We start from the raw sequence: 14605 nt of genomic DNA, 5'->3' as shown, positions 1-14605 counted from the left end.
AGTATAATAGGGGTAAGTACTTGGTGTAATCCTTAATGTATGTTAATGAATGCAAATGACCATGTATTCTTATCTGTTCTTCTGTATTGATGCATATATGAAGGATTGCACCAAGTACCTACCATAACAGGCGGAGGTAGATGGCCGGTAACCGACTTTTAATGAAACCCAAAAAATTCGGGGTTGATCATATGATAAAGGGAAAGACAAATAAATCATTTCTTTATTGAAATCAACGGGATTTTATATTCAAGGATGGTTGTAGATTTGTAAAGTCTTGTTCGATTTGGATAATCTGGACTAATTTTGTCGACTTTCATACGGTTAGTTGGGGAAGCCCGGATGCTTGAAGATTTGTAAATTCTTATCCATTTGAATAATCTGAGCCCATTTCTGTCAACTTTCACGCCGTTTTAGTTTGTTGGGAGAGCCTGGAACCAAGCGCTACATGAGAAATTTTTATGAGCGAGGGAGAGAGAGAGAGATGGGGGGGGGGGGGGGGGTTTGAGGGATTATCAGATGCTGACATCGTTGCCTGATGACAAGCAGGCAAGCAAGTTTCTGCAGCTCATGTTGGTTCTTAACCTATCTAAATTATCGGAAATAAGGCCTGAAAAAAATTCAGGCCCGTACGGGATACGAACCCCTGACTTCTACGATACCGGTACCCGGGTGGAGTGCTCTACCATACCAACTAAGCTAACAAGCCAACTGAGAGCTGGTCATCATGTTGGTTCCCATTAAACGCGTCGAAGTGCTATAAATCAATGAATTTTGAATCGATGAAAATCATACATGTGTACTGCGGTTTCGTGAGATGTATGAAGGTAAGTACTTGGTGTAATCCTTAATGTATGTTAATGAATGCAAATGACCATGTATTCTCATATGTTCTTCTGTATTGATACATGTATGAAGGATTTCACGAAGTACCTACATGTATGAAAGCGATCCTTGAAACCGCAGTACACATATATGATTTTCATATACTCAAAATCTATTGAATTCTATCTCAATTATTCAAACTTTCAAAAGAGTTGCTTAGTTTAAAAAAATCGATTTGCTTTTCAATGCTTACACAGTACCCAACGTTCTCTACCTCTCGTCTCATGACAGCACCGCATTTGTGTCGGGGAGAGAATAGACCCTTTGAAGGTTAACGCCCCGCCATTTCGCTGGGGGTGCAAAACTGCTGGGGCGAGCGCAAAATGTACAGTGAATGTATGGAAAAAGTCGGGAGATTGATGTGGGATAATTTGAGGAAGGTTGACATTCTGCAATTTCTATGAATTACGAAGTAAAGATACCTAGCAAAAGATGTTGCCGATTAAATGTGAAGGGTTCAGGCTCGCTGAGAAGTGAGAAATCTTATTTTTAGTTTTTCATACAAATACGTTTAAATTTTCCCGCAAACGGCGGCTTGGTTTTAGAGACAAATATATAGAAAATCAAATTAATTTGCGGCATTTTTCGCGAAACTTAATTTCTCAAATTTGATCGGTAAACTGGTAGGTCTGGTATCTTTAGTTTGTAATTCATAGAAATTGCACGATGTCAACCTTCCTCAAATTATCGAGCATCATTTTCTTAACTTTTCCCATACATTCACTGTACATTTTGCGTTCACCCCAGCAGTTTTGCACCCCCGGCAAAATGGCGGCGTTAACCTTGAAAGGGTCTATTCTTAGAACTGTCCTAAACTCTCCAAGTCTGTTATAATTTTGACTTTTTGCTCATACTATCAATCAGTTTTGACTGACATTTCTGACTATCTGTAGTCCCTCCTCAAAACCATAAATAGGGTCGTACGTCTGTACAAGAGCGATTATGTACAATGTATTTATGTACATTTTGGGTCAAGTTTATTATTGGCCTCTTCGTGTCCATGTTTTTGTGCCGGTTTGGTGACAAATGATGATTCAGCTTGAAAAGCCAAAACATGATCTGAGTAAATATGATAAAACAGTAAACAGAACAGAATTTTCAAGCCATTTGCTCCCTTCTTAGATTCGGTCCCTCGTTCGTACTTTCTGAAAATGAATTTTCCTCAACTAAAGTACATTGGAGTTGATGAAGTAAGACAAAACCCATCCCTACCCCCCTACCCCCGCTGAGATTAATTCGCGCTGAATCACCGGAAGACGGTGATCTCGTGACTGCGTAAATTAATCCTATTATCTCGAGGAGGTCTTGTGACTTCTGTTTATAAATTGCTGGCATTCTTCAGTTGTAGCCTATCGTTGTTGTAGCGTAGCCATACTCCAGTACTGATGATGAAGGCTGTTCTTGCTTTTGTGTTGTGCCTGTCCGTGGCAAACAGCGCTGTGCTGAAGTTTCGAGAGTATGAAGAGCAGTGGCAAGCATGGAAAAGCTTTCACGACAAGAGTTACCTTACAGATACTGAAGAACAAGCTCGCTATGCTATCTGGAGAGACAACTTGAGGGTATGTAATTCACGCATGAAATATTATATGCGCATGAGAATAGGCAATTCAAATCGTCCAAACTGTTCTACAAGAGTTGTTTAATGCTTTGACGTCGGCGTATACAATTCCCCACGATTTTGTCTCGTTTGTGGTCATGTGAACCGTATGCGGGAATCCTTGGTTTATTCTGATTTCGGGGTATTTCTTCGTCCCCTAGTAAATTGGCGCGAAGACCATTGGCAGACCCAAGCAAAATTCAAACAGCTGCGTATATCCCAGAACAAAATTTGCAGTCGTGGTTTTTAATATCGGTATAAGTTTTGAGGTTTTGAATTCTCGGAATTATCGATCCTGCCAATTCATTTTGTGTCCGATTATACCGGGATTTCGTTACATAATTTTGTCTGCGATGAACCGGCCTATTCGTGCGAATGAGTCTGTTGTAATTATGGCATGATTCATCTGTTCACGCATGTTCTCTGTATTAAGCCCGACTATTGGGCATGCTTATTAAATCCTGTAATTATCTGCGTGATGATTTTGTTTCTTCCCAACTGGAATGCCGTTCGGTAGCCTTTCCTGTACCTGGCACCGAAAGCTCAAACGTCATGCTGTAAATAAAGCAGAAAAGCTCTTATTCCGCCAGAAGACATTTGTGCTCAAATTATATTTTATTTTGACAGAAAATTACTTATCTCGACAAAATACGTGAATTTTTTAATCCCTCCCTGTGACCTTTAGTTTATAAGCACGCTTTCTTGAAGAAACCTCTTTTTTCCATTGCAGCAGCTGTTTCCGGTGTTACCAAACGTCAATTTTTAATCAAATTAAGGTACCCTACGCACTAGCTAGTGACAAAAATTGCAAGGTCCATTCTCGACAAAGTCTGTCCCCGTCCAACAATGCTCCGCCAAATCAGTAAATATGGTAATTGCGAACGCGCTTGAAAACTCCAGAATAATATATACCCGCAAACTGTCGATCACGAACACCTTTCTTTGGGTTCCGCTCGCGGGAAAGCATATGTGTAGTTGTGACGTTACATTCTTGAGATAAAATGTTGTCTTGTCACATTATTGCTTATATCTTCTTTTCTTTTTTCGTCTATCGTGGTCGTTGTAGTCTGCGTCATTCTCTATCTTGACAGCCCAATTGCCGCGCTGAATCGATTATTTTGGCAGCCTTTAGCGTGAGAAGTGTTAATTTACTTGATTGGCATTCATCAGGATCAACGCCTGCAAAGTGCAAAATCTGACAGTTGTGACGCTTGACACAAAGTTGTTCGGTTGCAAGGTAGTACAATAAAGTATAATTCGGTATTTGCAGATTTTGTGTCGATGGCTCCGCAGCAGGCTGTAATGAAAGGCATTTTATCGTTCTTCTAAATTTGTGAAGTCAATAATTTGAGGATTTCGTTATTTAAAACCCATCTGATACGTTTTATTTGATAAACTCGTAATCACTTTACAGGCTTATAGTCAACTGCTTGGTTAAAGTCAACTTCATTGATCTTCCCATGAATCTGTTTCAGGTTAAAGAGCAATAATTTTTTTTTCCAAATATTCTGGCGCATCGTACAGTAGGGTTTCTCCCAATTAGTTTCGATAAGGAAAAGTCTGACCTTGACTTGAATCTAATGTCAAGTAACCGCAGTGTTAATACCCCCCAGAAAGGTTCGATACTTTTGATTGCGCAAAATTACATTCCCTTGTCCAGCACCTGTGTTTGAGTGATTTTTCAATTTTTCGTTCTGAAAACGCTCAGCAAATTTCTGAAACGCAATATCTACGAGTTCCTCTCCTGGCCATTGTTTGCATGTGTAGAGTCGCGTCGCGTGACATCTCTAATTACAAATTTAGTAGAAAAAAACTAAAATTTTGTAATCGAGTAAGAGCACGGATGATAGAGACATTGAACAAAGATTGCAAACGACAGAAGGAAAAAAAAAAAGAATTGGTTAAATTACTCAAGGTCTATTCGAAACCTAGAATCTTTCCCTTTTTTTCCCACCATAGTGGAAACAGATGAATTGGAACCTAGTTAATTTAAGAAATAACGTAATAAATAAAAATTCCTACGACGAAGACAGGTTTGCCATGTAATCACTATAACCGCCTAACCTTTACTGACTATAGTCTAGTTGCTTTCATTTCTCTCCTAAATTATTTTTATCTGTTTTGTTTTTTAGAAAGTTCAACAACACAACTCCGAGGGACACTCTTACACCCTGGCTATGAACCAGTTCGGTGATCTGACAGTTGATGAATTCCGATTTTATTACCTGGGACTTCGTTCCCACTACTCCAATGAAACTGAACGTCATGGATCGGCCTACCTCCCTCCCAGTGGAGTGAGCCTCCCCTCGTCAGTGGACTGGAGAACTAAGGGATACGTAACTCCGGTAAAGAATCAAGGTAAGTTTGATCGTGTGGTTTTTTTCCAATTTTGCTCCTCTGAATTTCATGATTAAATGTCTTGCAACGATTCGTATCTCATGTCCACTCACCGATCTGTGAAAGCCCTCGTAATATCCCTTTCTATACTATCTAGCTTCATTCGCTCGATGGACTTACTCGATTAAATGTCACACTTTTCTGATTCGTTGAAAATGGGAAACTCTAAACTTGTCAATATTTTACAAAGAAATATCGGTATTTGGCATAGCTTTTGGCAAATATTCCTTCAACTAAGAATTTTCATCATCAGAAACCAAAGTTTCAGCCCTTTGTAAAAGTTTATAACTTGGCGTGAACATTTATGCATCTAGTAGAAAATATTTACCACCTGCGACATTCGTGAAATTGTTGATCTTTAAAGATATTTTCGCTAAGAACGTATTGGTGATGTCTGCTTATCTTTTTTTCTGTTTCAGGTCAATGTGGTTCTTGCTGGGCGTTCAGTACAACAGGATCACTGGAGGGACAACACTTCAAGAAAACAGGAAACCTCGTCTCACTTAGCGAACAGAATCTGGTCGACTGCTCGACTAAATTTGGAAATCACGGTTGCGAGGGAGGACTCATGGACTACGCCTTCCAGTAAGCGGCGAAAAACTAAATATTTCTCGCCTTTCTGATATTTTTCTACACCGTTAGCTGATGCAGATTTCCTGTTAAAGTTACTGAAGAGAATCTGATGCTATATTAAGTTAACAACTTCCAGCTGATAGACTTGTCCATCTTAATTTTCAGTTTGCAGAGTTATGTATTGAGATTGCGGTGCCAACAATTTACATGTTAATCCTTTCTGGGAGCTAACGGTTTAGGACGTGTTGTCATCAGCTGAATCGTGGCCTAAGAGTACATCACTGAATTTATTAGAAAATCGCAAAAAATATTTTCTCAACTCGTTTCTTGTTTTCCAATCTTGGATTTGCGTGAAAAAGCTGAAAATCTAGCATTTCTAGCCATTTATGAGTTATCTTTTTATTCAAAAGTTCTTACGCTATCATTTTCAGGTATATCAAAGCTAATGGTGGTATCGATACCGAAGCAAGCTATCCTTACAAAGCCCGCGATGAACGCTGCAAGTTCCGAGCAGCTGACGTCGGTGCTACTGATACTGGTAAGGGAAAGTCAACGAATCATCATCGGTAGTTTCCGATGATTATCGAACAGACGATTTAACGAGAGTGCGACGATGTTTGCCATCGATGTTGCACGGGACAAGATAAAGAGCACAGATCTTTTCCTTATTATTTTTGGTTCTTCAAAAGTCGTTTTATTTATTTACTTATCATTTATTCATTCACTTACGTAATTTTTGGTTCAAATAATACGTCTATGTTGGTGCTCCTGTTAGGTTACATGGATATCCAGCGAGGAAGCGAAGCTGCTCTTCAATCCGCTGTTGCAACAGTCGGCCCAATCTCTGTAGCCATAGATGCTAGCCACCAATCATTCCAGCTATACCACAAAGGAGTCTACAACGAACCGTGAGTATAGATATTTTGAACTGTTTTATGTGACAAGACCAAACAACAACTCAGCGTAGGAGACTGGCACTATTAGTGCCATACCCTCCCAGACCTCTCGCCGGCTCGGCTTTGCTCAAGGGTTAAAAACTTTCTTGCGGACGAAGAAACGTTTGTCAGCAATAGGGAGGTCCTGAGCTCATATGTTTTCTTATGTAGACCATTATGTCACGCGATACTGACACCGGGAACTCAATTCGATATACTTGACTACGTGACGGAGAACGTCATTAACGAAATTCTATATCTTATTAACCAAACGCGAGGGCCGTACTGGGAGAATATCGGCCCGAGGTCTTGACAGTACGGACCTCGCTGCGCTCGGTCCGTACAAAAAAGACCGAGGGCCGATATTCTTCCAGTACGGTTCCGAGCAAGCTTGGTTAATAAGAGATTTATTATACGACTGAAGTTCAAAGGGACACAGGTGCGGTATCATTCGGGACCATTCGGGACAGTGCCCGGTCCAATACTTAGAGAATATTGGACCGGCCATAGAGCATTTTGATTGGTTGATTTTAGTTATTGGCTCTCTGACTGCCCGAGTCGTGTAATAAAATATATTTATCTCGTAAATTGATATCACAATTTATATCACAGTACCTGCAGTTCTACAGTGCTGGACCATGGGGTGCTAGCTGTTGGTTATGGAACATACCAAGGACAGGACTACTGGCTGGTAAAGAACTCCTGGGGAAAGAGCTGGGGAATGGAAGGTTACATTATGATGTCGAGGAACAAGAACAACCAGTGCGGAATTGCTACCAGTGCTAGTTACCCACTTGTCTAATTCGCGTTGTTTTAGAGCAGATCAAAATTTTACTCGGCTCTTTTTACTTCAAATTATACTTTTTTCCAAGTCAATAGAGTGTAACACACACAAAAAGACAAGAACAGAATTTTTATAAACTTGTACGTTAGGTAGTTTAAACTCGCTCAGCGATTGTAGAGATTGAACGAAGATTTTCTTACGAACTTCAAAAGGCATGAATCAGTCTTGGTAGTCTATTTGGTAGTTTTCTTTTCTCGTGTTATATTTTTTTTAGTTGAGTGTGATTTGTTCTTTTTGTTGTTGTTGCACTAAAGTGAAATAAACGAATAGATTTTATTTTAGTTGCTCTCTTGACTGAACGTGTTCCTCCCTTTCCCCCATCTTCCTTTTAAGACACAGCGCTGCCCCCCCTCCTTGTTCTCGTCTTACCTCCCCTTCCCCCATCTGCTTTTAAGACACATCGCTGCTCCCCCTCCTTGTTCTCGTCTTACCTCCCCTTCCCCCATCTGCTTTTAAGACACAGCGCTGCCCCCTTCCGTGTTCTCATCTTACCTCCCCTTTCCCCATCTGCTTTTTAAGACAGCGCTGCCCCCCCTCCGTGTTCGAAAAGATAGCCCTCCCTAGTCTCGTGTCTAGACCTTCCTCTTAAGGTCCCTACATTTCAAGTTACAATTACACGGTAGGATCTGGGTTTGAGTCCTCGCCACGCTCCGATTTGAAGACGTTGTTATGGTGCTAAAAAATTCAAGTGAGACGCTGGTGAAGAACCCTCCTCTGTAACAATAAATAGACTAGACGCATAGCTGCGTGAACTCGGGCTTTCAATATATCGCAAATCTGGAGTTATCTTTAGGGGACTGCCATACTGCCATCGTTACTGACGTCACGCAATTTCGTCATTGACGGTCATGAATAAGTGTACTTGTGTTTATTTTTGTCAGCTGGAGTGCAATGAATGCTGTTATGGTACTAGACAACAATCAAAATGATATATTACCCTATAGGAGTAGGTTCCTACAGATGCTAAAGGTTGAAATTCAAGGACTTTTCCATGACTTTGAAGGCCAAGTTTTTGAAAATTGAAGGGCCACTTTTGGAGAGGTTTGCATAAACAATTTAAAATTATTTAATATTATTTCTCAGCTTTTCCATAAAAGTACTGTAATTGTTAACTTAAAAATTGGTATTGCAAAAATCAAGCTCTAGTCCTTAAATTCAGGTACTTTCAAGGCCTTGAATTTTTTATTTTTAAATTCAAGCATCTTCAAGGACTTTCAAGGCCTTTACGAACCCTGAATAGGTAATGTATTTGCCTTTAACTGCAAGGAGAAGGGAATTTTTTTTATTATTATTGGTACCGAGTCACAGTTTGTTGCCAAATGTTCACCCAAGGGGAGTTGTCTTAAATCAGTAGATTGAAGCAATATTACTGTTCAATAATTCATATTGTTTTTAATAGAAAATCTCTGAATATTGAATGTTGCTGATGGCAACAACAAGAGAAGCAGCGCTATTTACAGTTTTAGCATGTTCAATTAAAGGCATTTTACAGTCACTGAATTTCGCGTGACTGGATAGCTTTGGTTTTTCTCAGGTGTCAATTTCATGCGTGACGTTTGATCGAGAACAATTACGAAAGGTCCGCTTAACAAATCTCTCAGGATCTACAGACCCACTCGGTGCTTTCTGGTTCAGTCCCAAAGTTTTCTTTCCAGCTACACCTGCTTCATACCATCTAAACATCGCATCAGATATTGTAGGGCAAAATGAAGTACTTGTACGTTTTTCTGCTGTGTGCTTCATTTGCAAACAGTCTGGATCTATCGTCTGCGACATACAAGCAGCACTGGCCGGAATGGAAGTCTTTTTATGGCAAGAAATACGAGTCAGAAATTCAAGACAATGTCCGCTTCTCAATATGGCAGAAAAATCTAGAGGTGAGATGAATTCACAGTATCAAAATAGTTCACGGGAGTCTAAGAAAAGGGGTATTTTTTCCAGTAGTGTACGATAGGATAATCACATGACAAACTAAAAGGTCGATGAAGTGGTGATGATAATCTGGGGGGGGGGGGAGGGGTAGAGAGGGAACTGGTGGTCACTTAAGCCTAAAATAAAATATTTTTCCTGTTTCATTGAGTGAAAAAGAATGTAGATTTTTATTGTTCTTTCGATTCTTAAGCATTTTTAATCAGGAGAACGCTTCTGCTAAAAGATTTGAGTAGGCGCTAGATAATCTAAGTTTCGAATTCGGTTAGAGTAAACTTCTTCTGGAAACTGAACAGTAGGAAAAAAAAAAATTCGCTGGGTTAATTTTTCTTACAGTATGTTCTAAAGCATAACTCCGAAGGACACTCTCACACCTTGGCCATGAACCAGTTTGGTGATCTGACAGTCGACCAATACCGATCCTTCATTTTGGGAGTTGGTTCTCATATTCCAAACGAGACAGAGCGCCGGGGTTCGACCTTCCTTCCAACTGGTGAACTGACCCTACCTTCCGAGGTGGATTGGAGGACGAAGGGATACGTCACTCCTGTCAAGAATCAGGGCAAGTTGTGAAACTTTAATTTTGTTCTTTGTCCTTGATTTGACAATCGAACTGTTCTTCTTGATATCGGCTGTTGGTCAAAAACGAAAGCAAGCACAACAGCAATAACAACAACAACAACAACGTTGCACAAAAAAATGTCTTCAAATAGATTAAAGGTCGTATGTAATGTGGAGTGGCACTCCGCTTCGCTCTGTTATTGGTCGAGAAAATTGCATCAATCTCTCAACCAATCAAATGCAAAACAAATCACGGAATGGTCCCAGACGTGTTACTGCACTCGAGACGGTCTACCTTTTAATCTTGACTTGTTATTGGCTACCAATTCAACCCGCTTTTTCACATGTTTTGCTCCACTTGATGTACCTTGGCTACGATGCCACAATTTGATTTGCGTTCGATTTTAAATTTTTTTTTTTTTTTTTTTGTGCCAGGTCAGTTGGGTGCCTCATGGGCGTTCAGTGCCACTGGGTCACTGGAGGGACAACATTTTAAGAAAACAGGAAAACTTGTTGCACTCAGCGAACAGAATCTCCAAGACTGCTCTGGGTGTGGCAAGGTATCTTCTCCCTCGGAGGGATTTGTGGACTGCGCATTCTTGTAAGCAAACAAGGAACGCTTTATTGCGTCATCTCTTTCTCTCAGTGTCTCTAGATCGCACTGTCTTTGGCAACGCCGATCCAGTGTTTGGTTGTAGGTCAAATTAAAGAGTGAAACTCGATTATCCTGTTACATACAGGCATCACGGTGAAAAAGATCTGAGCTGCGTGCTTGAGGTTATTTTCAAGTCCATGACAAGAAAAACTGATTGAATGTCGACCTAGAACGCGATTACGTTAGTTTTGTTTGGACACGCAAACTGATTGGTCTAGGAACATAATTCGACTCAAAACTCGGTCGTTAGAGATTTTCAGGCCGCCTCTTCAAGGCATTCAATTTCAGTTCCGATTAGCTCTTTGAGATATCCTTCTCTGTTCTGATTGGTTGTTGCTATTACTCTGGCTTTGTTTTACGACATCCAGTCAAAGTGCGCTCGAAAGACTTGATGCCAAAGTAGGAGTGCACCACGCGAAGGTACCATATGTATTCAGCTGAAATTTGCGGGCATTTTGCGCCTGTTGCACTCGCGTAAAATAGCTATTCAGTTTCATGGAGGAAGCTTTCCATTTAGTCGAGTTTGTTATGAACAGTTCTAGTTTCGTTGCGTGACTTTGAACAATGCGTGATTATCGAAATTTACGTGATTATTTTTTCTATGTTTCTCTGTGGTTTTAAATAGTTAAGCGATTGCGGTTTCCTATATATGACAGCTCATGAATAGTTCGTTTTCCTTTATTTGACAGTTTATGAATAGTTCGTTTTCCTATATTTGACAGTTAATGAATGGTTCATTTTAGGGCTAGGTTTTTTAGGTTTTGATTTCAGTTACGATCAGTGTCAGTATTGCAAACATTGAATTAAGCTTCCTCGTATTAGTTCTCCCAAGCCACAGAGATCCACTCTTCAGAATCTTCAAATCAAGTACAATAAAGATTAATGATGGTTTGACACGTTTGTCGCCTTCTGTACCACACCTTTTAATTCTCCTTTCAGATACGTCAAAGAAAATGGTGGCATAGACACCGAAGCCGGTTATCCGCAGCCATGTCCAAAGAGTTGTTGCTTTGAAAAAGCTTATGTAGGTGCCACCTGCACTGGTAAGTAAAATAAACACACCGTGGTTACTGAAGATTTCCGATGGTTATCGATGAACTTACACAAAAGAGAAGAGTTGTTATGATGATAATGTTGATTTTTCGCTCTCTTCCTTTTTCCCGTTCCATCAGGTTATGTTGACATTCAGCAAGGAAGCGAGCTAGCTCTTCAGTCTGCTGTGGCCGAAGTGGGTCCCATCTCAGTGGTCATCGATGCCAGTCACACCTCATTCCAGTTTTACCAAAGTGGAGTGTACAACGAACCGTAAGGGATTCATAATAATGTCATATAGCTCTCAATTAGCCCCATCTATCTACTGTCTGTCTGTTAATTGATGAGCCACTACGACATGAGTCTCACTGTTAGTCAGTCTTATTGTCTGACTAAAGGCTGATAGTTTCGAAAGAAACTGTTTGGGGCTGCGTCGGTGGGAGTAACGAAATAATTTGGATATATCAACAAAGTTGAAGTGGTAAATTAGCCACCGTAACGATTACAAAAGCTGACGTTTCGAGCGTTAGCCCTTCGTCGGAGCGAATAGAGGAATTGTGGGTTGTGTGTGCATTTAAAGGCAGAGAATGGAGTTACGTTATTGGTGGGAACATGGCAACGAGAAAAACAAGAATAAATTAGTGGAACGAAAAGCGTTCGTTGATCCCTGTAGGATTTAGACTGCCGGTTTGAAAGATGAGCTTTTGTTCAAGATTTTTTACGGCTTTCCGTGCTACCTAAGTGTAAAGAAAGACCGCAGATTGCCATGTGTTGCTTAGAATGATTAGGTAAATTAAAATGTCTAGCGACTGGTTTCGATGTGTCCTTGCCATTCCTTTCCACGTCTCGAAGGTGTTCTCGGAATCGGTCACCTAGTCTTCTGCCTGTTTCGCCGTTGTATATCTTTTTGCAATAAGTGCAAGTTATGCAATAGATTACATTGGCGGAGGTGCACGTGAAGTGATCGGTGATCTTAATGGATCGTATAGGTCCCGATGTTTTATCAGTGTTGTGAATGAAAGGACTTGTTCTGCACCGTGCACGAGCGCATTTAAAAGTGCCTGGTTGGTCTGAAAAGAACTTCTGACCAAAAAATTGCCTATGTTTTTGTCGCGTTTGAATGAAATGAGCGGAGGCTGCGAAAAGATAGTGTTTGTCTCTGGATCGTTTTGAAGTAATTTAAAGTTTTTAAGAATGATGGATTTAACTGAGTGGTTGTGAGGGTGAAACGTGAGAGTGAATGGAATGCGGTCGGAATCTTCCTTATTAGACGTTTGTAGTGCTGAATGTCGATCAATAAGTTGGGCGCGGTGGTAACCCGCTTGAACGACAGAAACAGGGTAACCACGTTTATCGAAAAACTGGCACATTGACTCTGATTTGTGGTGGAAATCAGAGTCATCACTGCATAAACGACGAAGTCTTAGAAACTGAGATAAAGGAATGGAATTCTTAACGTCGAGATGGATGCGAAGAAGAATATAACAAGTAATTATGCGAGTCTGTAGGTTTGTAATACACACTAGTGCATGAACCGTTATTTTCAGTTGAAACTTTGTCTAAAAAGGATGAAGAATTTTCAGAAATTTCCCAGGTATATTTCAGAGCCGGGTGAAAAGAATTGACTGCGGTTATGAATTGAGTGAGCTCCTCTCTGGTAGAGGAGGTAGCGCCGATACAGTCGTCGATGTAGCGACCGTAGAGTTTAGGTTTGGACCCGTTGTATTGGCTGAAAAATTGATGTTCGACAAAACCTACAAAAAGATTGGCATAGCTAGGTCCCATTTTGGTGCCCATGGCTACACCATTGGTTTGTTTGAAGAAGTTGTTTCCGAATGAAAAACAATTGAGTGTGAGCACTAGTTCGGCTAAGCGTAGTTGTGTTTCAGATTTAGGTTCCTTATCAGTACGTTGATCAAAAAAATGTTTAAGGGCCAGAAGGCCTTCGCCATTAGGAATGACAGTGTAAAGAGACGTAATATCCATGGTGAAAAGAAGTTTGTTTTGGCCAAGGAAATTAAAGTCTCGAAAAATTTGAAGAGCGTTTTGGCTGTCTTTAATATATGATGGGAAAGTTTTGACGATGGGAGCCATAATTTTGTCTAGATAGCTGGAGATAAGTTCGGTAGGGCAACTGCAAGCCGAGACAATGGGCCGATCCGGGTTGTTAGGTTTGTGAATTTTAGGTAAAAAGTAAATACGAGAAGTTCTAGGAGTGGTTATGATGAGATTTTTTGCTGTGGCCGGCAATTCTTGTTTAGTTATCAGTTGGTTGATCGTATTCTTGACGGAGTTTTGATTGCTGGTAGTGAGGTCTTTGTCGACCTTTTGATGAACAGAGGTGTCAGAAAGTTGCCGCAAAGCTTCTTTTTGGTAGAGGTCGGTGCGCCAAACAACGACTGAGCCGCCCTTATCGTCCTTATTGTCTGACTGTTTGACGGTCAGTCGGTCTTCGATTCGTCTGTAAGTCATTCTGTCAGTCTGTCCGCCTGTCGCAAAAAAGCTTGGATCGCAAATTATTTGGGGGTTTTTGAAAAAGTCAATTCTAGAGGCAATAATTTAATCAGGGTTTTTGATTGTTCTTTAAGACTTTTCAAAAAGGATTCATATAAAAAAACAAGTTTCAAACTAAATTTTCAAGTATTGAAAAAATACATATAAGATGGTCCCTTATCGGCCTCCGTTTGGTATAAAGCCGCGGTTGTCTCCTGTCGTAAATCAGATCTTTTCTTTCATAGCAGGCAAATCGAAAAATTCCTAAAGTACAAGAGAATAAAAACTTATCAAAATTTGTGTTCCTTCAGTTCCTGTAGCATTTCTCAGCTGGATCATGCAGTTCTCGTCGTTGGTTATGGAACTTACCAAGGACAGGACTACTGGCTGGTGAAGAACTCTTGGGGAACCAGTTGGGGAATGGAAGGTTACATTATGATGTCTAGAAACAAAAACAACCAGTGTGGAATCGCTTCGAGCGCCAGTTACCCTCTTGTTTAATGGACATGTGTGAAACACTTAAAATATTCGATTTTAGATTTTTTTTATTTTATTTTATTTTCAATTAATTGTATTTTTATTTTCAATAAGAGACCCTCGGAGATATTAATTATCCAAACAATAAAGCTTTTTTTTTCATGTAAAAGCGTGGCATATTCATCTGCACCCTCGTTTCCACCCCAAAACATGACTTTGCCACGAAA

General features: G+C 40.3%; 2 protein-coding genes across 2 annotated transcripts; both read left to right on the top strand.

Moving 5' to 3' along the window:
• The first annotated feature begins 2215 nt into the window (after window positions 1-2215).
• LOC111322212 (cathepsin L) lies at window positions 2216-7507 on the top strand. The gene is made up of 6 exons (XM_088754999.1): window positions 2216-2444; window positions 4615-4840; window positions 5299-5464; window positions 5884-5990; window positions 6228-6360; window positions 7000-7507. Exons 1-6 carry the CDS (start codon window positions 2271-2273, stop codon window positions 7187-7189), a joined length of 996 nt encoding a protein of 331 aa, XP_088611125.1. The 5' UTR covers window positions 2216-2270; the 3' UTR covers window positions 7190-7507.
• Window positions 7508-8773: 1266 nt separating this feature from the next.
• Window positions 8774-14547, top strand: LOC148734423 (digestive cysteine proteinase 1-like). The gene is made up of 6 exons (XM_088755000.1): window positions 8774-9108; window positions 9497-9722; window positions 10157-10322; window positions 11316-11419; window positions 11549-11681; window positions 14213-14547. The coding sequence occupies exons 1-6, from the start codon at window positions 8938-8940 to the stop codon at window positions 14400-14402; spliced, it is 990 nt and encodes a 329-aa protein (XP_088611126.1). The 5' UTR covers window positions 8774-8937; the 3' UTR covers window positions 14403-14547.
• Window positions 14548-14605: the final 58 nt, after the last annotated feature.

The sequence above is a fragment of the Stylophora pistillata genome, chromosome 3 (assembly GCF_964205215.1).
Source record: "Stylophora pistillata chromosome 3, jaStyPist1.2, whole genome shotgun sequence".
NCBI lineage: Eukaryota > Metazoa > Cnidaria > Anthozoa > Scleractinia > Pocilloporidae > Stylophora > Stylophora pistillata.
The sequence above is the reverse complement of the archived record's forward strand: the minus strand, read 5'-3'. Positions and strand labels throughout refer to the sequence as shown.

Coding starts and splice junctions, on each gene's coding strand:
- LOC111322212 (XM_088754999.1), top strand. CDS start 2,271: ATGATGAAGGCTGTTCTTGCTTTTGTGTTGTGCCTGTCCGTGGCAAAC. Junction 4,841..5,298: donor AACTCCGGTAAAGAATCAAG/GTAAGTTTGATC, acceptor TTTCTGTTTCAG/GTCAATGTGGTTCTTGCTGG. Junction 5,465..5,883: donor CTCATGGACTACGCCTTCCA/GTAAGCGGCGAA, acceptor TATCATTTTCAG/GTATATCAAAGCTAATGGTG.
- LOC148734423 (XM_088755000.1), top strand. CDS start 8,938: ATGAAGTACTTGTACGTTTTTCTGCTGTGTGCTTCATTTGCAAACAGT. Junction 11,420..11,548: donor TGTAGGTGCCACCTGCACTG/GTAAGTAAAATA, acceptor CCGTTCCATCAG/GTTATGTTGACATTCAGCAA. Junction 11,682..14,212: donor AGTGGAGTGTACAACGAACC/GTAAGGGATTCA, acceptor GTGTTCCTTCAG/TTCCTGTAGCATTTCTCAGC.